This window comes from Corvus cornix, chromosome 5, assembly GCF_000738735.6.
Source record: "Corvus cornix cornix isolate S_Up_H32 chromosome 5, ASM73873v5, whole genome shotgun sequence".
Lineage (NCBI taxonomy): Eukaryota > Metazoa > Chordata > Aves > Passeriformes > Corvidae > Corvus > Corvus cornix.
Window position 1 is genome coordinate 43,871,156 of NC_046335.1, and position 21,683 is coordinate 43,892,838.

Sequence of the window (21,683 nt, forward strand, 5' to 3'; positions counted from 1 at the left end):
AGAATACATGCATCTCCCAATGCAGCTATCTAAATCTGAATTCCTTATCATCTCTTCTTGACATATAAACAACTCTTACCTGAAAAAACCTGCTCAAAATGCTGTTTGATTTCAAAATAAACACGAGGAGAATATTAGTTTTCTTCTTTCTGTTAGCTTAGCTTCAAGCTCAGGTCTCTACTGCTTCCCAAATAGGGGGCTTATAAAGGTAATGCTGAGATTCTCATTTAATTGTATAATCCTTACATCTTAACCTTTTATAGAAACACCAAATATGATGAAGCATGACTCAAGTCATCATAACTGGCAATTGTTTATGTAACTCCCCCGCTCTCTTTTTATTCATCTTTACTCCTTGTAGTGTCTCTTCCCCGGTATCTTGTGCTGCACCACAACAAAGGCACTTGTCTGTTACCCTCTGCACTAGCTGAAATGCTAATCCAACTCCACAGTGACAGTTTTTGAGCATAAAGCCACAAAAAAATACTTTAAACTCTTTGCTTATAAGGTTAGATCTTTACCTTTTGGGTTCCCCAAAGCTGTTCAGGGTTAGATGAGCCATGGCCCAAAGGAATCAGTGGTATTGGAAGGTTAGAGGTGGAGGTCAGCGTAGCCAAAGAGCAACCACATTGTATTAACACACTGTAATTGGCATGAAAATACTAAATAAAATAAAAAATGGAAAGCCAAAGCAATTCCAGTCAGTGCCTAAGCAGCTACTTCTGTCCAAAAATCTCAGATAAATATTCCCTCCAATACTTACCAAACTGCTTGCTTATGTAAAGTTCAAGAAATATTATAAGATGGCAAGGAAGTGTGTCTAAATGTGCTTAACCAGTACATTCTGTGTGTCTATCAATCAAATCATTTTCACTGATTTTTCTCTGTATCTGCAGACTCTTCAGACAGTAAACTCCTCAGAACTGAGTACTGCTCAGTATTTGGGAAACAGTTTGTGGCACTGTGGACACTAATAATTGTCATATTTGGAGATTCTTTAAGTATGTAAAAATATAAGATGCATACCAATATATTAATTAAATTGTTTGCCACTTTTAATACTCTCATTAGACTTCAAATATAAACCAGCAGTCAAATGTAGAACACTAGTGGAACAAAACAATGAACTTTAATTTTCTCATATAGAACAGAAATTTTCTCATGGCATCTTCAGTATGGAAGACATTGTACTTTTCTAAAGATCCTGTAAAACCAAAGAAGCTAAGTAACCAGACAATATGAAAGAAGAGACAAATGACATCTAATCCAGTAAACCCAACTTAGTGCAAGCTCCTCTGATGATGCCATTTTTGAATGCTTATAAGAAACAAGCAGCAGATTCCTGTTTAGCATATCACCTGAAGGTAAATAATTTCCTGAGTCTTTCTTCATGCATAATAAGGACAAAACCTGCTGTGTATACTGACATGCTTAGAAAAGGGTTCACTAATTTAATTAACTTATAACTGAATTTCACCTACAGTGCAGTACTTCTGAAAAGAAATCTAAATGTAGAAAAAACTACCACCTTCAGGGCAAAGGTATTAGGCAACACAGTGAACAGAACCCAACCATGATCTTTGGATGACTCCACAATTTAAGACAGCCATTCCATGGATTGTTTTTCAAACAGACTCAGTAATGGCTATGCCTACTCTGTCGGTGCACTCTGGCCTGAAAACATCTCACCTTCGAAAAACATTCCATGGCAGATCCCTGTATTAGCACACCAGTTTGCACTCCAGTTTGAGGGCAGGCAGTGCAGCAATATGGTACAAGGCAATTGATGTAGTCAGTGTCATCAGTTCCCCTGTTTTTACAGCGACTCTTCCTGTACACGATGTTGTTCAGATTCCCCCAGGTTTTGATGTCACATAACTAGAAGATACCCAATCCTCCCTTAAAAAAGAAACTCTGTGCATCTTGTTTTTGTTGTTACAGCAAAATGACAAGCAGGAACAAGGAAAACATGAATCCTAAAGACTTCAAAAAAAGTAATTACATTTTAAAATGTAGGATTTAGTGGGTTTTTTCCTAATATTCAGTTCATACTTTTAAATTCTGGGGGTTTGGCAAAGGCTGGGACAGAGACCTCGGACATTTACTAAAGGACACAAGTCTGCTGTCACCAAAGGCCAGTGCCAATGAATCAGCCAGTTAATTTCCCTCCCTGCTGTCTGTGCTCTCCAAAGCTCTTTCACATTCAATATCCAGGCTGATTACATAAACTCCTTTCGGTCTTCAAACAAACAGGTTTATAAAAGTAAAAGATACCCCTTGAAACCTACTCATGAAAGCATGAGCAAAGAGCAGAGATGAAAGACAATTCGAGTACACTGAAGACCCGCAGCAGCGGGACTCGCAAGCCCCCGATCCCGAGCAGGCTGCTCAGCGCAAGCGTGAGATTCGCCCTGGAACCCGCGGCCTGTGCCTCTCCAGGCAGCCCTGCACGGCTGGAGAGACAGCGGGCACCGCCTGCTTCTAAATGCAGTCAACACATCCTGACGTTTACCCTGTAAACAAAACGTGCAACCTGAAGTCTGAGCGCACGCCCGCCCTCCAGCGCACCGACTGCGGTGCCCTCGGGCGCGTTCCCGGCCGGGCGCGGATGGGCGGGAGCCTTCAGCCGCCGCCGCGGGACGAGGGGCGCCGAGGGCGGATGCGCCTCCCGCACCCGAGGGGCCCCGGGCCTGCGGCGTCCGGGAGGCTCCAGCCCGGCATTCCCGGCCGCCTCGAGGCGACAAACGGGCAGGAAATCCCGGCTTGTGGCATCCCCGGCGCTGCTCCCTCCTCCCCGGCCGCCCCGGGCCGAACCCCGCCGGCAGCAGACCGGCGCCGGCCCCGCGGCCGCACTCACCGCCGCCGGCTCTCTGAGCCCGCCGGTCCCGATTCCCCGCGGCCGGGACGAGCCAAGCGGCGGCCGGGACGAGCCAAGCGGCGGCCGTGCCGGGCCGAGCCGGGCAGCCCAGCAGGAACTACCGGCCCCAGCAGCCCGCGGGGCCGCGTTCCCATAGGAGCCGGCCCGGGAAGCCGCCCCGGCGCAGAGCTGCGGCCGCACGGTGTGTGGGCTGCATGTGCCGACAGCCCGTAGTGTGCACAAAGTCCCCAAAACACCGCGGGACCGGTGCAAACCTCATGCTTGATTCATCTCTCGAGTCACAGACGAGCGTGTCTTTTTGGGTCTCAGAGTGCGAACTGCAGGGCGACTTACATACGATTTATTCAAGTTCTGTTAAATAATTGTGATAGGATCTAATGCATGTTTGATCTGTTTGTTTTGTTTTGTTTTTTATTTTATCAGCCACAGTATGGCACACTCAACAGACAAAATGTCGCTGCAGATGGTATCCACCGTCAGTAACTCATCCTTGCTTCAGCCGGGCTTCTCTCTCCTGAATTTTGATGGGCATGTTTTCTTTTTTGGTCAGAAAGGATGGCCAAAGAGATCCTGCCCCACTGGTGTTTTCCTCCTCGATATAAAGCAGAATGAGCTGAAAATGAAACCCGCCTTCTTCTCTAAAGACTCGTGTTACCTTCCCCCTCTCCGCTATCCCGCTCTTTGCATGCTCAGAAGCGATGCAAAGGCTGATGAGTACCAGTATATCATCCATGGTGGTAAAACACCTAACAATGACCTCTCTGATAAGATTTACTTTATGAGTCTCGTAAGCAAAACTAGCAAGAAAATGACATTCCAATGCATTGAGAAAGACCTGGGTGGAGATGTCCCTGAAGCTAGATATGGGCATACAATTAATGTAGTTCATAGCCGGGGTAAAAGCATGAGTGTTCTGTTTGGAGGGAGGTCATATACTCCTCTTGCACAAAGAACCACTGAAAAATGGAACAGTGTAGTTGACTGCTTGCCATCTGTGTTTCTCATTGATTTTGAGTTTGGATGTTGCACATCATACATCCTTCCAGAGCTTCAGGATGGACTTTCTTTCCATGTTTCAATTGCCAGAGATGATACAATCTACATCTTGGGTGGCCACTCACTTCAAAATAACACCAGGTCCCCCAACTTGTACAAGGTAAAAATTGATCTGCCCCTGGGCAGCCCAGCTGTGACCTGCAGCATCCTGCCAGGGGGGGTATCTGTGTCAAGTGCTATAGTGACGCAGATAAGTGATACTGAATTTGTCCTTGTCGGTGGCTACCATTCTGACAACCAGAAACGGTTGGTGTGTAACACCATAGTTCTGGAAGATAGTAAGGTAGAGATTGTTGAAAGTGTGAGCCCAGAGTGGACACCAGATATTAAACACTGCAGAACGTGGTTTGGCTGTGATATGGGTAAAGGATCTATTTTGCTGGGCGTTCCAGGGGCCAACAAACAATTAAGCCCAGATGCAAACTACTTTTACATTTTGAGATGCAAAGGAGCAGAAGAGGACAAGGAAGAAGAATCAATAACCCAAATTTGCAGTCAGACATCAAGTGAAGACCCTGGAGACTCCACTCCATTTGAAGACTCGGAGGAGTTTTGTTTTAGCGCTGAAGCCAATAGCTTTGACGTTGACGATGCTGACACTTACAATGAAGATGATGAAGAAGATGAATCAGAAACGGGCTACTGGATCACCTGCTGTGCCAGTTGCAATATTGACATTAACACCTGGGTCCCTTTCTATTCGACAGAACTCAACAAGCCCGCAATGATCCTGTGTTCCAGTGGGGCTGGCCACTGGGTCCACGCGCAGTGTATGGATCTCTCAGAGACCATGCTTCTCCGTCTCTCAGAAGCAAATGTCAAGTACTTCTGCAACAACCACGTTGACCTTAATAAAGGGCTACAGACTCCCCAAAAGGTGGTGTGCCTGAAAAAGCAACCCATGAAACCATTGCGCAAAAAGAAAGCCATGAAGTTATCAACATCAGCGAAGAAGTCCTTTCTTCGGAGATTGTTTGAATAGATTTACAGTGCTGATTTGTATTCACCTGGGAGAAAATGGAATCCCAGGCAAAGGCAGCAATGGTTGAAGGAAAGTGGGCTCTCGGAGCTCAAAGAGGTCTTCTTATTCCAGTTATCTCAATGTTTTTGTTACATTTCAAAGCACATTAATTTATTCCGTCCCTTATGTGTATTTTTGTAATATCCAGACAGGGAACCCATCCTAGAGGGCACTGTGCAAACACACAGCCAGATATTGGTAAACTGTGTGCTGTATTTTATGCTATAACTTACTCCCCAGTAAGTTTAATGGAACTGCTGTTAGGATAAGACATTATCCCATGTAGTCAGTGCTGTTACCATCTGTCCATAAAGAACATTATATTGCCCATTTTAATTTTTTATCTTAGTCAGTAGTTCTAGAAATATTTGACCTAATTTATAGCTGCATTACTCCAGTTTTATGTTGGTGTAATGAAATAAAATGAGACTAATTATTCTGCTTTTACACAAAAAAAAGTCCCTTGTGTCAGAAATAATGAAATATTCAGACACTGAAGGTCAGTTTTCTTCAGGGACTTCCGTTATGGAAAGCTTACATATGGAGCATTTAATTCTGGATAATTAATTTTTTATTTTGAAAGTTATGGAATGATTATATGTCAGTTTTGGCTACCTTTGTGGAATATCATCTTACAGCAAAAATTAAACTGCTTTTTTTAAACTACTGTGATCATCAACTGCTTTGTGTTTGTATTTTAAAAAATTCAGTAAGGTAATAAAGTTTGTAATAAAAATGACTGCATTTTTTCATGTATTCATGGGTAAATCAAACACTGTAAATCCTAAAGTTTACAAAAGGACAGCATGTATGCTTTGGAGGTCCATATGAAGCCTGATAAGGGGTCTAGCTTCACAGCCACCCCATGCTGTGAACTCCCATTGACTTCAGAAGAAATTCCTTCTGATGAACAGGACTTTTATCATTTACTGCAGGTCCTCCACTACCCATTTCTTTCTCTGCTTTCCCAGGGTGACTGTGTAGAGTGTGAGAGCTTAGAAGTGCAAACTGTAGCTCAGAGTGATTCATTGAGCCAGTGGAGCATTGTGAGGGTAGAAACAAATGCAGTTGGCTGCTCAAAACATGAGGAGAAGATTGGATTCAAATTGAAAAGGACATTGTCAAGGTTGAATAGCCCAAGAGTTTACTAAGTTTTTTGTGGATTCTTTTATTGGCTATTTATAAAGCCTCATCATTCTTGACTTTATTTTTTATTTGTATTACTGCTCCAGACATCTTTTCAGAAAATCAATACCAGCAGCTCAACATTTGTGAGCCAACAATAACAGCTCAGTATTCATAGTCCAACTCTCATGCTGGATGCCTGAATAAAAAAAAGAAAAACAGGAGCAGCTATCAGCTATTTGATCACTGTGTGCAGACCCTAAGCAGCCACTCCTTTACAAAGCAGTGTGTGGAGTACAGTATTCCTGTCAACACAGACGTGTCTGCACGCTACTCCCCTTAAAACCTTACCACCCCAAGTCAACAGCAAAGAAAAGTAAAGGGCAGCCATACAAAGTTTCCATTTACAACCTTTTCATGTGCTGAGGGAGCTTAAAGTTTGGATTGAGCTTCTAAATGGGAAGTGTATCACCCTGATTCCCCTCTCTACAGCCTGATATGGGTATAAATTCATAGATTTCAATGCCAGCTTCCCATTTCCTTTTTCCTGTTACTTTATGTAAGCTCTGTCATGCTACTTTATGTATATAGTGCTATATGTTTTTCCAAGGAGTAAGTTAATACCATGCTCATGTAAAGTCCCTGCAAGCTGATGAAATTCAATGGTCAGTGTCTTCTTTTGTGGGTTAGTCATAGATCTTAGGGATCTGAATTGTCATTAAAATATATCTTCATCATGCACTTATTTACATAAACAAAAACAATTCACACCAACATTAAAGCCACATCATCACAACACCAACAAAAAGGGACAATATACTCACACAAAAAATCTCCACCCTGTTTCCATTTTACAACAACAAAGGACTCCCCACAATTACTGGGCTCCCTACAATTTTTGAATTCCCTGGCAACACCCAGTCTGAGTTTTTGCCCGTTACCTCTCTCAGTTACTGTCATTATCTCAAGTTCCTTGGACAGCACACTGCATGACAAATTTGTCTGCTACTGCAGACAAAAAAAAGGATGGAAACATTTTGCAAAGGGAAAGCTTGACAGTGGCCTAGCAGAAGGGACATTCAGCCTGAGATAAAGCCTTGTGGCACTGGTGGTCTGGTTGCACCATGTTGGAAGCAACTCTGAATTTCCAGAACTGACTGCTGCAGCTGCAGTGACTCCCTGAGCCCCTGGGAGGTGAGAACAGATGCTCAGCAAGAGGCAAGCACAAGCACACATTGTGACCCCTTCCAGTTCTTACCTGAGCTGTTGTTCTTTACTTTAATAGTGTGACTATGAAAAAAGCAATTCATGGTCAGACTTTATGTTATACCTCATTGGGCCCATAACATTAGTGTACTGTGTATTTGAGCTGTGCTTTTTTAAAATGTATGGTTTATTTGAGTAGGAGGTGAAAATTGCTTGGTTAAGCCATGTCCCAGCTTCACAGTGAAAGGCTGAACAAGCAGCATTAAATCACAGCTCAGAGACTGCAGCTACTGCGGGAAAAAGAAATGGTAAGTAAAATAGAAAACATTTGAAAGGACTTGAACATAAAGAGATATACAAACTTCAGCCTGGAAAGAAGACATTTGACATAGCATTCAAGACTACAGAAAGTACCTAATTTCCTGAGTCATGTACTTTAAACACATTCATTGTCTTTAAAACCAGCTAATCAATACAAGATGTTTCTTCCTAAGGCAGGCTAGAATTAACAGATAAAATGAAGTAGATTTGAGTTCAGAAGTAAATCTCTATTGTGTCTGCATCCAACTGACCTATGTGTTTTGTAATCTCAATAAGCAGCATCGTGGTTCCCAGACATTTTAGTAACACGGTACTGCTATTATCAGCCTCTATGAAAATAATATACAGATTTTACTGCTATTGAAAGGTTCTTGGGCCTTGAAGTACTTGATTAATTTACAGGAAAGGCACAGCACAAACTTTACTGGTAGCACTAAAGCATGTGTTATAGCTCAGAGTGACTCATTGCACCAATAGACCATTGAAAGGAGTGGAAATAACGCAACTGGGAGCCCAAAGCAGAAGGAAAATATTGAATTCAGATTGAAAAGGAATTTGTTATTTACTCCTGGAACCTATGTATTCTATAAAGACAGAAGGATTGGCTTACTTTTTTTCATGATTGGTGGCTGTATCTCCCTCCATATTTGATTTTCTACCCTATTCCTTTTCAAACAAGACTAACTTTTGGGAAAGTTACTCTTCTTCAAAAACTGTGTCACTGAAGCCCATTTTTACTTTGAAAAAAAGCAAGACGATAACCCTATAAACTCTCCAGTTTCTCAGTACATAAGCATATACAGGAAGAACAGGGCACTGGCCAAACCACAGATGTGCAGGACCTCCTTTGTGGAGGTGGTAGCTACTGTGTATTTCCTTGTCCACTTACTCAGAATGCCCATCTCCAGAGGCAGAGCATTAAAAATGCACCTCTGGACCTCTCTCCTGATGCTGCTGGAAAAGTTGTTAATTAAATCCTCTCTAATGTGTCTTTTTGTATCATGGGCCATATTAAGCTTGATGCAAAAGGTAGAATAGCTCTTTAAACACTTAAGGAAACACTTAGGAGTTGCAGCTGGTCAACTGCTTGACAATTACACCATGTTCAGTCCCCTAAAACAGTACTCGGAAGACGAGCAGTGACAGGCCTCATTATTCTTCATCTTAACCCATAGGAGTACATGGAAAGTAAAATACAGTCACTTGTTACAGATTTAGGAGTAAAGGAATTAAATCATCCTAAATTACCAGAAAACTCTCTGAGGCTTAGTTTTTTGCTTTTATATGGGCTTTGTTTTTTTCCATCCAACATTTTTTTTACTTGAGGTCAACATTTTTTTTTACTTGAGGTCATATGAAAAAGATAAGTTGGTGATATAAAGTCCAGATATTAGATGTCTGGTTATCTTATTACACAAGAAACCAGGTAGCTTAATTTGCTCGTCATTAGTTCCACTCAAACCAGTTGGTTTACATAAATCTTTTAACGTGTAGATATTATTGTAGGGAAGAAAGAAAGATTCTTCTGGAGTAGAATAAAGCTAAGCTACAAATAGTGGACTGAAAGGTAGATTGGAACCAATCATTACAGCTCAACCTCTAGTGAGGAGCCAAACTTTGATGCAAAGGATGCACAGAAACCAGTAAAGATACAATGTATTGGCATGGTGATAGCAGTGCAAGGCTGATTTTACATAAAATCTGGGATGGTATTTTTAAATGAACCAAAAGACATTTACAGACTAACTAAAACTGGTTTTATATCACTTTAGTGTTCTGTCAAACAGTTGCCTGTGAGGAGGGGTGCTGAAAGGACTGCGGAGATTCAGAGAGTAATCTTCATTTGTGTTAATTTAGTGACTTCCAGGACAGGTCTGGAATCTCAGCTGCCTCTGGGTATTAGAATAGTCTAACTGGGAAAAGCATCTATAATTTGAATGAAACTAAGACTGCCACCAGGAAATTATGTGCATCGTTTAAAAACGGTAAGAAATAAAAACACAGAAACTTAAATATTTATAAGACCTTTATTTTAAACTGGTTTAATGAAATAAGGAACTGTAACACAGTAAGAAAAAGTAAAATTATGAAGCCATGCAGTGAAACAAAGCAAATAACACAGTGTAGTTAGAAATTAGGATCCTGTAAGTATCTAGAGTTTGTTTCTGAACTACCTGACTACAAGTCAGAGCTGATTTGTCTAAAGACAATAGAATTATTCCTGTGAGGAAAAAAAAAATGTGATAACAGAATCATGGCTTCTAACATAGTTCACATTGTTTATAACATGGCAATTCACAATACAAAGCCCTTGAATAAAACAAAACAAAACAAAATACATAATATGATTGTATAAAAACTACAGTCAATACCATTTCAGAACAAGGTGGTAATTATTTACTGTGAATTACTGAAGCATTTGTACCAATAATTAATGTAAAAAAGAGAATGTGAAGGTTTGAAAGAGTACCATGAATAGATGTGTTTCTGTATTTCTAAAGCCTCTTCAAAGTCAGAAGGCTTAACAATAGGCTGCATAAGCAAATGATGCACCTGTCTGCAGTCAGAATTTGTTTGCCTTCCAGTGCATGGCTCTGTGTGTGCAGCATTGTTATTTCAGCTCTGTTTACAAATGCTTCACTTGCAGGTACCTACCCCTTCAGTGTTGTTTGTTCTAATGAGCTCAAAATTCTCAACTGATTTACAGAAGATGTCAGCAATGGGGAAATGGAAGATTAAACCAGATTCAAGTCTGAAAAAACAGAAAAGGAAAAAAACTGTAGTATTTCTCTGTGTCAGCTATCCTGCCCAGAGCTGGTAGTGTGTGAAATGCGTCTTTATGGCTTAAAATATTTCACAAAAGAATACTGCCACGTGCCACTGCATTTCTCTGTTCCCACTCAGGTTTTGTTCACTTTGATGAGTTACCCCAGGATATAAGGCTTGTCTTAAGAAATCATATGCACAAGGATAACTTACTCAGCCCTTACGAAGACAGTGAGACAAATCAGTTGCTGTTATATTGGCAGTATGTTAAATTGAATTTGGAATCTGACAGTGTTTCAGCTAGAGTCACTGAAAGTACATGTGCAAAATTAACAAAGTCTGGTCCCTCACTCCATGACACATATGCATTGCTATGGATGACTTTGGATTATTTGGAGTGGAAATCCATTCCTGTGCAAAAAGCAATGAAAACTATATATACCATTTAAATGGAGTGAAAATCACTGTAAGATGAGTTAATTGTTAAAAAAACCCTAATTTATTCAAGCAAAGTCAAGGTTACAACATAAGGTAAAACACCTATCCCAAATATACATACACAGAAAAAATAAAAGTGTGCAACTATTTGTATAATGAAATATATGCTACCAACTATGAAAACTATATCTGTAAAACTGTAACTCCTAGAGAGTGTTCTTTATACCTGCTATTCTTACTCCCTGGAAAACAGCTCTATTTGAGGTCTACATTTATTGGTAAAGAATGATACTTATGTAAAACTAGTTTTTATGCTATATAGAAAATACTTATTTTCAAAGAAATTTTAAAAAAATTATTCTAGAAATGAACACTCAGTAAGTGCAGGTATATATGATATACCATAGAAAAGATGCTGTAGTCCTTGTGACTGCTTAGAAAAAAGGACATTATTTCCAACTGCAGATTTTGACATTGTGTTAAATTATATTTAAAGAAATCATGTTAAACCAAAATCCTAAATTACAGACTATTTTTTAAATAGTGACTTAATTAATAGAAACCAAAAGAAAGCCATAATTAGAATAACATTAATATTTGTACTAAATACTAGCACTTAACTCTATTTTTTAATTGTCCATAAATGGTAAATGCCAGACCCTTAGGAATATAATAAACAACATGAACAAGATACTACAAAACAAACCTCAAACCGTTAATTTTTTTAAATTCATTGTTCACTTACACTCAGAAACCAACTTCTGCCACATCAAAATGAAAAAAAAAAAAAGTGGATTCTTTTAGATCTGTGCTTTGATTGTTTCTGCATTTAATCTTGTTTCAGAAACATTACTCTTAGCCACAGATGCAAATCTGAAAGGCTGGATGATTTGGAGGCATCTCAGGTACCTGAGTATGTTTTATGAATATGTCAGTGAATTAAAGTCATAATTTTATGAATTATGAATATACTAAATATCACTTCAGAAAGACAAATACCAACTAAACACTGCTGTAATAGTGAAAAATATAGTATGCAGAAATTTCAAGAGAGTTTATTGCTTTTTAACTAGTCATGTAAGCAACTATCTTTGAGGTTAATAAATATTATCCTTCTTTTACAGATTTTGAAAATTAGGCTGTGCATGTGGTATATCCCAGGTGTGAAAAAGTTTGGTTTCAGATACAGCAGCGGTCAGGGAAATATCCTACTGGCATGTATCTGATCAAGGTAATAACCACCTCCTGAGAAATGGGACTGCTGTGACTAAAGTCACTTGGTGAAACTGTGCACCTACCAGTCAGTACTAATGAGGATTTACTGGTGACTTCAGTGAGGCCAGGAACTCATTCAATAAAACTGTACTAATGCAAATGGTACTATATACTGAAGTTACCGTAGAAGTCTAAAATGTTCATGAAATAACAAGCTACACAGCAGAGCTTGTATGTATTTTATATAATGAGATAACCACAAGGCACTGTAACTCCTGATTTAGGAGCACAAGTTTGCATTTCAGAGTAAACAGGCTATGATAAAAATAACTTTAAAAAACTTCAGCTACCTTTCCTATATCTTCATATAGTAAATTAGCATGATGATACCATCATCTGCTCCTAAGCAGTACTATAATATATATGTTAAATAATAATATTTCTAGAGTATGGGACATCAAAGTTTGCATCTTTAGTAAGTATTTTGTACAAAAATAACTGCACTTAATCCCAAAACAATTATCCAAGTGTCTCACTGACAAATCTTTACTTATAAAACCCAAAGAACCATCAAGAAAATAATCAAGCCCTCTTGAAAAGTAAAGAGCAAAATAGTTCTAAAAATGCAAACAAAACAAACAGCCATGCTCCCTTTTTTGCAACTGTCATAACTCTCCAGAATCATATTCCCTCCAAACTAAAACTTTCTATAAAGCCTTGTTTGCTTTGATTTTATCTCTTACAAACAATATGACCAGAACAAAACGAAGACCCTTCTTTGCAATTTGTTTCTGCTTTCATCTCATATAACCACTGGTAAATGCACCAGAGCATTGCCTCTTGGAAACTGCACACATGGTGTTTATTAAATAAACTCCTCTCAGCACCTTAACAGGGAGTGTAAATTTCAGACTTCTCTGTACCTTTACAGGTCTGAAAGAGAATCTGCTTCCTTTCAGGAAGACACTATCACAAACCCAGCCAAAGGTGCTGTACCTTTAGAGTTCGGCTGAATCATTGTTTTCCAAGACCTCCAGTGGCAACGAGTCATCTAAACCACCCTCTGAATCAATGGTGAAGCTCTGGCTTTTTAATGTTTTATGAGCATTCATGAACTTCTGGAGGTACTTGGAGGTATATAGCCAGTGGTGCTTCAAGACATCCTCCATCTCATAGACTTTGGATTGCCTGGCATTCATTTTTCGGAACCTCCTAAACAGTTTGTTTCCAGACTCATTTCCTTCACTTGCCCAGGCCCCAATGGACCCATCTCTTTCAATGATTTCAGGAACATGAGCAAGTGTTTTGTGGAAATAATTTGTAATCTTGCCCTCATATCTGTACTTGAACTTTGTAGATAAGAGCTCCGCAAAACGCTGTGAATTGTAGCTGTACTGACACAGCAGTTCTGGGCACTCCTTGGCAGGGCATGAGGATCGCCACACTGGCTTCATCTTCAGATAAAGGTCCATTAGTTCTTTTAGGGCTTCATGCCTTTCCTCACACTTTATTAATTCACATACGGCCTCTACAGTCTCCTTGGACATGAGCTTTCTAGCAAAATTTCCACTCATCTTCAACATAGGCTTCAAGTTCATCTTCTTCCTGAGGTGTTTGTCAAGAGTCAGCTGCCACCTCTTCCTCTCCTCTTTAGACACATCAGGATTCTTGTAAAGTTCACCAATCTCCATCTGGAAAATCCTGTAGAATTCTGTTGCATTGCCAATGTCACAGTGCAATGCATCAATGGAGGGAACAGTCTCAATAAAAGGTTTGGCTGAAACACCCTTCACTCTGTCACGGAGCTCATCAACAGATTCGTGATATGGGTTGGACCTCCATATTTCATATCGCTCCAGATTTTCAGCATGGCTCCTGGTTATGGAGTGGAAGACCAGATTTTGGGATGCCTCCAAGCGGGTTGCATCACACAGCGTACAAATGTAAGTGGAACCTGAGGCCTCCAGCCCTTCCACTTCCCGCACAAGTTTCTCATCATATCCTGTACCCCTAAAGATGAATCTAAATGTTCTCAGGATGCCTCCCATTTCAAGCAGCAGTTCACTGTTTTTCATAGCCTCTCTTTCTGCTATGAGGGGGCTCAGGATTGCCGTCAGAGTTTCATGATCTGATTCATCAGCCAGCATGAGGCACAAGGGCTTGCAGCACAACTCTGAATTGGGCTTTACTTCCTCAAAGATCCTCTTGTTTTCATTCCCGTGTGCTATAGAAATGTTCATGACTGTGAAAGAAAAGCGAACAGCCTTCTCTGGGACAGCAGGCCCACTTCCATGCTTCTCACTGACATCTCCCATTCCATCACAGGACTCTTTTACTACCACAGTGAAGGGGCCGTTCAAGTAGTCATCCAGGTTTTTTGCTTTCATGCCTTCCAAGATCTCCTCCTCCATGTCCTTTAAGGCACAAACCAAGGCTGCATCATATCGAAATCTCTTTGCAATTGTGTCTACTGGGTAGTCATCAATTGAGAGTGGCAGTCCCGATAGTCCATCTATAATTCCCACTTCTGTGTTAGTGGATACATTTTTCAAGGGAGGTTTCCACTCAAATGGGTGATAACCTGGTAGGAGGGCTTTCTCAGCAGTGCGAAGAGCATGCAAAGGCTGGAAGATCTGCCTCCCAGTGACAGCTTTTACTGTTCTATACATTTTATGATACTGACTACAGCTGAGAAAAGTGTTGATTCGGATGGCCAGACAGACAGCAGGATGAAGTCCAGATCCCCTCCCTTGCATTATAGCCTCCAGTTCATCTGCTTGTTTGTGTTCATTTTTTGCTCTCAAAGCTAGCAGAAATAAAGTCATGCATACAGCCTTTATATCACCGCCCTCTTCTTTCTCAGCAAAAGCCTTGACTTGACGCTTCAGTTCCCTCAGACGATGTTTCTGAGCTCTCCTCGTCAAAGACAGGAGGTGCTGCCTTGGTCGGCCACCTTTATTTATGTAGCTATAGAGCTCTCTATCTTTCATCTCCTTGTGGCTGGAGAGGTGTTGGCCATATTTTCCATGCAAGATCTCTTCATCACATTCCTTTACAGGGCATCTTATACTCAGGTTATCAAGGATGTTCAGGAAGGATTTCACTGGGGTTACCAGATCAGTAGGAAAGCAAGGATACCAGCAGGAGGGGCAATAGCTGCCCATAACCCTGATACATTTAAGGATGCAAGTTCTGCAAAACAAGTGTCTGCATGTTGTTTCCACTGGATCTGCCAAAATATGATCGCAAATCTGGCAAGAAATGGATTTAATGAAATCTATTGGGTAATCAACTGCAAGCAGCTTGGTGCTGAGATGTATATTCTTGCAATTGACAATCTCCTTCATTAAATTTTTGTTGTTTATCTGTGCTTGGTTCTTTACACCTCTGTTTAGCCGAGCACGCTCCCCAGTGGTTTTGACACGTTTTCCACGTTGTACGCTTGGGGGCTGGCTTTTTCTCTTGACTCCTCGTCTGGTAGTACGGCACACATTACAGTTTGGGGAGTGTGGTTGCCACTCCATTGTGCTGTTCCTAGGAAAATATACTTCACATAGAGTATTACTGAATTTTCTATGTATAATACTCCAACAGTTGTGACAAAATTGAGTGGGGTGGATAGTATCAACATCCCCTCGCACATCAATCTTGAAAACCTTAGCAATAAGGTCTGGCCAAGAGGTTGCTGTTTTTTCTTTCTTTCTCAGAAGCCACAGAGTTTCATCATCCACTGGCCCATGCACTGGGTAAGTCCTCTTGTAACAATCAGTTTTAAATGAAACTCCGCAGATGCGGCAGAGTTCCTTCAAATTGTTCTGATGAGCTCTATTGTCTTGTGTTTGCATCGCATGGGCATCTTCCTCAAGTCCCTGCCTATTGCCCATTAACTCCATCTTTTCTCCTCTTGGCACTGCTTCATCTTTATGCAGGATGAATTCTTTGTTTGAAGAAACAGCCTCTTCTGCCTGATCTTTGTTTATGTGCTGGCTGTCATCAGAGGGTGTCAAAGAAACAGCCTCTTCTGCCTGATCTTTGTTTATGTGCTGGCTGTCATCAGAGGGTGTTTTTTCAAATGATCGCAATTTAAAGAGCTTGAATTTCCATTCAGAAAACTTTGTATACGGATGCTGAAGTTCTTCAGGTAGGTCCATTTGTGATGCTACTGACTTCTGCAATCCCACAGAAACCAGATCACCTGAGAAATAGAAAGATAGATAAGTAAGTTAGCTAATTTTCCAAAAGTAATAATAATTCCATGATTTTTAGTAGAACAGTTCTTATCACTTTAACTGAGAAATACTTTGCAAGTGCATTACTCATCCAAGACATCTGCTGAACGGAGAGGCCCGGAAAAGGCTGTGCACTCAATATGTCAGATGAATTCCCAAATGTATCTTGACTTTGATCCTGAGGCATCGCATGTTTATTTGATCACCCAAGCACCTTACATGAAGCCATTAGTCATCTAGTAGTAAACATCCAAATCTGCCCCTTCCTTGTTACGCTCGACTGAGCTTCCCATAAGTAAAGCTACTATAGACAACAGCATTACATTCTGAAAGCTGGTGATTTTTTTAACATGAAACTGAACCCAGTTGGTGTCTGAAAGGTAGAATTTTGTGTGTTCATGCTATATGATCTAAATCAGCAAAGCCACTGCTCTCGTGCTACTTGTTACTTCTGAACCTGGTCAGAAGTGTTTCATCCATGGCATTCCATGTGAGCAGAGCAGCACATACCACTCAGTCCCAGTGTTGACTTTATTCAGGCCCCAGTTTTGTAAGGTACTTTAGCATGGGCTTAATGAATATGAGTAGCTCCATTAAAACAGGAGGAGTATATCCTCTGTTGATGCAAAGCACTACAGTTCCCTGAAGTCCAAAGGAGATACAGCAATGCACACTGGCTGCAGATTTGATTGAGAGAGAATATTATACATTGTAAATTAGTCGTCTGTTTAAGTACCTTGCTGAGAACTCTATCTGTAAGAATTACTGGTGCTGGAAATGGGAAAATGTCTGTTTAAATTTGACCCCAGTTTTAGCTTTCATAGAGGTGAAGCCAAAAGTAATATCAATGTGGTTTCCATGGAAATATGGTGTGTATAAAAATAAATACAAGACTTTCACCTCAAACACACGAACTTTTTGCTACTGCATCAGACTCAGAATATAAAATTGTATAGAAACAACAAGAGTGACTAACCTATTTTGCATTACCTGGCTATGAGAAGTGCACAAGGTAAACAAACAGTACAGAGAAAATTCAGTTATGTTTTCTGACTTATTTTGGTTTTACTGATCTGATTGGTGTGAGTAATAAAAATGAGGAACACTATAACTTAAGACAGTGTACTAGAACTAGAAATGACATGGTTGTGGTTTCTTTAACTGATTATATCATCACTTAGCAATTCACATAACTTGCTAGAAATCTCAGTTCGGTGTCTTTTCAGAAGGTGTCCTTCATAAAGAAATACATCCAAATCATGGTCCAAAGTGCTGGGTTTCTGAGATTTTTTCATCTATAACCTTTGAATAAAGCATTATTTCAATACAGCCCTTCAGAGTCTGTTGGGAGAGGACTGCATGAGTTAATTAAGTTCCACATCCAAAATGACATACCAGTCTGATTAGCTCTTTCCTGAAGAGCTGAATTTTACTTTAAAACCATTCGTTAGGCTTGGCAACTAAAATTTAGGTTTGTTTTCTTCCCAGCTTCTCTTCATTCCATCCCACTGAGAACAAGCTGCCCATCCCACTGTCCCCATCTGCCCACATTGCTCCGTCCAGCTGCCTGCACTCTGAAATATCTCTGTCTGCACTGCAGTCCCCCGTGGTCCATTGCTGATCCAGCCTGGCCACATGCGTGCTTGTATTCTGCCGTTCACAGATCTGTGAGGTGCAGCTGTGCACAGATGTATTCCGAGCATTATTACTGTCTCACTTTCTTGTCTGCATCTTGTGACAGACTTGGTGAAATTTATGCTCTGAGCAGTAACCCATTTCCCCTGAATAGTTCTGTGTTCCTATCACCTGCAGAATAATTGAATACTTAGTTACCCTATACTGCCCACAGATCCTTCTCTTCTACATAACACCCAATGCAGTTTTGTGTAATTTCACCATCACCAGCAGCACCTTCAGAATCTCTTAAGCCATGAGTAATGCCTCTTCAGGATGATATCTCAGTCATTGTAAAGAAACAGCCAGCACAGAGTACATTTAATGCAAAATATTTAATACTTTCCTGCTCTTCTAACCCTTTGAGTAAGTGCCACTGCAGTGCCATACTCATCTCCAAACCCATGACCTGACTCTCGCTACTAATCACCAACTCAAATGAATCAGACAGGGTTTACCCGTGCTAAAGGAAAGTTCAAGCTTTTTTTTACTTTTTTCTCTTTCATTGAACATGTCCTGGAAGAAATGAATGACAAAGAAGCCCTCTCAGGTTATCAGACCTTCACCTTCTGCAGTAGTTAATTGTTGCCAACAGGCTACTCATTAAATGCTTTTGAATTGTCTAGCTCCCAGGCAGTGGAGATTACAGCAGCTCTCTTGGGAGAGCAAGAAATATTCCCAGTGCTAGGAATATTCCCTGCTACTCATGCAAAATGTGCCTGTGTTCTGTTATTCTAGTTGGAGGTCATGCTGAACAATCTTTTTTCACCTTGCCTACCCCACTCAGATTCTTACAGAGGGAACCCCAGGCGTGAATCTCCAGCCATGGTTATTTAGTCAACTCAAACAGCTGTGTTCAGTATCGCCTCATTTTCTCTTGAAAAGGGAAAAGAAATCCCTTTTTTCCCCCAGATCACAATATTTCATACATTTCTGAAGACAAGCAAGATTGCAATACGTTTGTTCACATCAAGGATGACTTTGCTTTATAAAAAGGCTCACCAAAATGAACAGAACAACCTGTGAAGTGAGGAAGCACACATAAAATCACTGAGCTGCCCATTATACCAGGACAAGGAACCAACACTGGGATGTCCTACAAGCATCTGGGATGCTGTCATTAATACTGCTAGCCTACCTTCAGCTCGCTGTCAGATTGTAGAGCTGCTGCTATGTCTGCCCAGTTTGTTCCAAATGTCAAGCTTGTTTGCTCTCTCTCATGCATGCTCTCACTTTTTCTGTGCTCCCTCTGCTTTTTAAAGACACTGCAGTGCTGTTTATCTCACTTATCCCTCTCTTTCTGAGTTCCCCGTACAACACTGGTGCAAACCACAGCTTATTTGAACTGAACACAATACAGAACTCTCAAATCCAGGTGGCACCTGGCAATTTATGAGGCTTAACCACAAAATTCATATAAACAAGCCCGTCCTGTGTGAGACTCCTGGGCTCTGAGATAAGTATGCAGACTCTCTCTGAGGAGCACCTGCACTGTTTTTTAACACAAAGTTTGCATTTAGCTTTCTTCTTTATAGTTTCATAATTGGTTTCTTTATTGTTAACTCTCTGAGAGGAGAATCTAGTCTTGGTCACACTGGTGTTCCACGTCAAAGCTATTTTATTGAAGGCCAATGTCCCACTTCTCCAGCCAAGCTTGTGAGGTTTAGGTGAATGACAACAGGGATCACAAAACATCCTTGCTTCTGATACCAGTATTTAATTTTCATGGATATTACCTCTTTAGTAATGTGTATTTGAGGTCTTGAAGGCCCTGGGCAGGCAGGACAAATCAACAATATAAAAGTTATATACTTATTGAGTAACTGGTAGGTATTACACCAGGTATGGGCCATAGGTGGCCACAAACAGTAGCCAGTAGAGTCTTTTTCCTGAAAGCCCAAGAAGAAAACCCATGCTTAGTTTCCACAGAGCAACTATCTCAAAAATTGACTCAAAGTGGAAAGATGCTGTCATACAACAGCACCCTGAAAGTTTTCAGTCTCCACACATAAGACCTGTTTTCTATGTACCCAACCTTGGTACAATGCCCTTGAAAGGAAGGCAGTTGTAGAGAGCAATAAGGTCTACCCTGAGCCTTTTCTCCAGGCTAAACAACCCCAGCTGCATCAGACCTGTACTCTACATCTTTCACGAGTCTCATTGCCCCAGCGCTTCAATGTCTTTCTTGTAGTGAGAGGTCCAAAACTGAGCACAGGATTCAAGGTGTGGCCTCACCAGTGCCCAGTACAGAGCAACAATCACTTCCCTGGGCCTGCTGGCCTCACTATTGCTGACACAGGCCAGGATGCCATCAGCCTTCTTGGCCACCTGGGTACTGCTGGCTCATTTTGAGCTGACTGTCAACCCGCACATCCAGGTCCTTTTCCAGCCATTCTGACTCAAGCTATTCTTGTTAGATGATGTCTTGGAGAAATGGTTAGTCCTGAGTCTTTGTGCCACACGAGAGGCTAACAGCACCTACAAACCAGTGTAATGATTCATGCCAAAGCAAGTAATGTATGGAGAAAGGAAACAACGTATTTATGGAATATGCAATGCATGGAGAAAGTAAAAGGGTTCAGAAACAAATCTTGATATCCTGGCTCAGATTCTGATACACACAAAACCCTAATGTGAAATAAATCCCAATCAGAAACATCTGAATGGGAGTGTCAGGATAAAGTAGAACAGAAGTCATAGATGTCATTCCAGGCCAAGGCAGTGTGGGACAAGGATGTCACGGCTGAGGCATTTCTAGACCTCTGAGAACATTAGATGGCTGAGCTCACTACTCTGCTGTTTTGCTTGGACTTCCTAACAACCTACCTACTTTTATTATTCACTCCCTAGCATTTGGAGAGACCTTTTAAAAAAAAAAATAGCAGGTCGAGCTGCAATGCCAGATATCAATCAAAATCGCTCTCTGCAGTCACATACTGATTTCCTCTTATCCTGAAATGGCAGGCACTGTTCCCTGACGATATGCATTGTTATTATTGAGGAATTTGAGGCTCTTTGAGAAGTTTAGCAGATCTCTGCCTCTGGGGTGCTTATTCAAAACTTCACCCAGGTAGCTGGCTGCCTGTCCCGTCCCCCCAGGAGCCTGAGTTCCCATGCAAAACTGCACTGCACAGGCATCAGCTTCCTTATCAAAGGAACCACATGAGCATACATAAGCCTAGTCAAGTGCTTTTCTTCCAAGTACCCAGGAAATCACCTTGGAAAAATATTGTCTCGTAGGGATACAGCAGGCAACTAAAGATTTTAATTGATCTCAAATTGCTGCAGCTTTGGATGTGTTTTATATCTGTAAGAGCACAATTTCTGAACAGTTTGAGCTGCACAGATCCAGCACTGGAAAATGTTTTCCCTGTGCAGCTGGCACCACCGAGTGGAGAAAAGCATTTTCGCATTCTTTTCTGTTACAGCATGAGCATTAATACATGATCATGGGCCTAAGCCATACAGATTTGGAAACTCTTCTGAATAAAATAATTCATTATTCTTGGAATATAAACTCCAGATGAGTTCCTTGAATTCTCAGTTAAAATAGGCTGGACATCAGTGCCCTTGACACCTCGCAGATTACTAAAAATAGTATTTTTCAGACATGCAAACCCCTTCAACTAAGGGTATCTGTTTTACAAAGCCATGCAATGATAAATTTCCTTGTTTTACAGATAATGAAAGTAGCATACATATGTTCACTTGGCAGGAGAAAAAGGATAGCTCTGAAATTCAGCCAGTTGTCCAG

General features: G+C 40.9%; 3 protein-coding genes across 6 annotated transcripts in view; 1 reads left to right on the forward strand and 2 right to left on the reverse strand.

Annotated features, from left to right (window-relative positions):
• The window catches only part of IFTAP (intraflagellar transport associated protein), a 41,294-nt gene extending 38,256 nt beyond the window's left edge, over nucleotides 1–3,038 (reverse strand). The window contains exon 1 of one of the 4 annotated variants that reach the window (XM_039553029.1): nucleotides 2,858–3,038. In XM_039553029.1, coding sequence (XP_039408963.1) covers nucleotides 2,858–3,012 — 155 coding nt within the window. In that variant the 5' untranslated portion in view covers nucleotides 3,013–3,038. Of the gene's footprint in view, nucleotides 1–521; nucleotides 2,451–2,857 lie in introns of those variants that run through there. The other 3 variants (XM_039553030.1, XM_039553031.1, XM_019285462.3) reach the window with 3 other exon arrangements.
• Nucleotides 3,039–3,122: 84 nt separating this feature from the next.
• On the forward strand, nucleotides 3,123–5,579 carry RAG2 (recombination activating 2). The gene has a single exon (XM_010407246.4). The coding sequence runs from the start codon at nucleotides 3,309–3,311 to the stop codon at nucleotides 4,914–4,916; it is 1,608 nt and encodes a 535-aa protein (XP_010405548.2). The 5' UTR covers nucleotides 3,123–3,308; the 3' UTR covers nucleotides 4,917–5,579.
• Nucleotides 5,580–13,024: 7,445 nt separating this feature from the next.
• RAG1 (recombination activating 1) lies at nucleotides 13,025–19,154 on the reverse strand. Its single transcript, XM_039552936.1, has 3 exons — nucleotides 19,068–19,154; nucleotides 16,052–16,195; nucleotides 13,025–15,991 (listed from the first exon to the last, which is right to left on the reverse strand). The coding sequence occupies exons 1-3, from the start codon at nucleotides 19,152–19,154 to the stop codon at nucleotides 13,025–13,027; spliced, it is 3,198 nt and encodes a 1,065-aa protein (XP_039408870.1).
• Nucleotides 19,155–21,683: the final 2,529 nt, after the last annotated feature.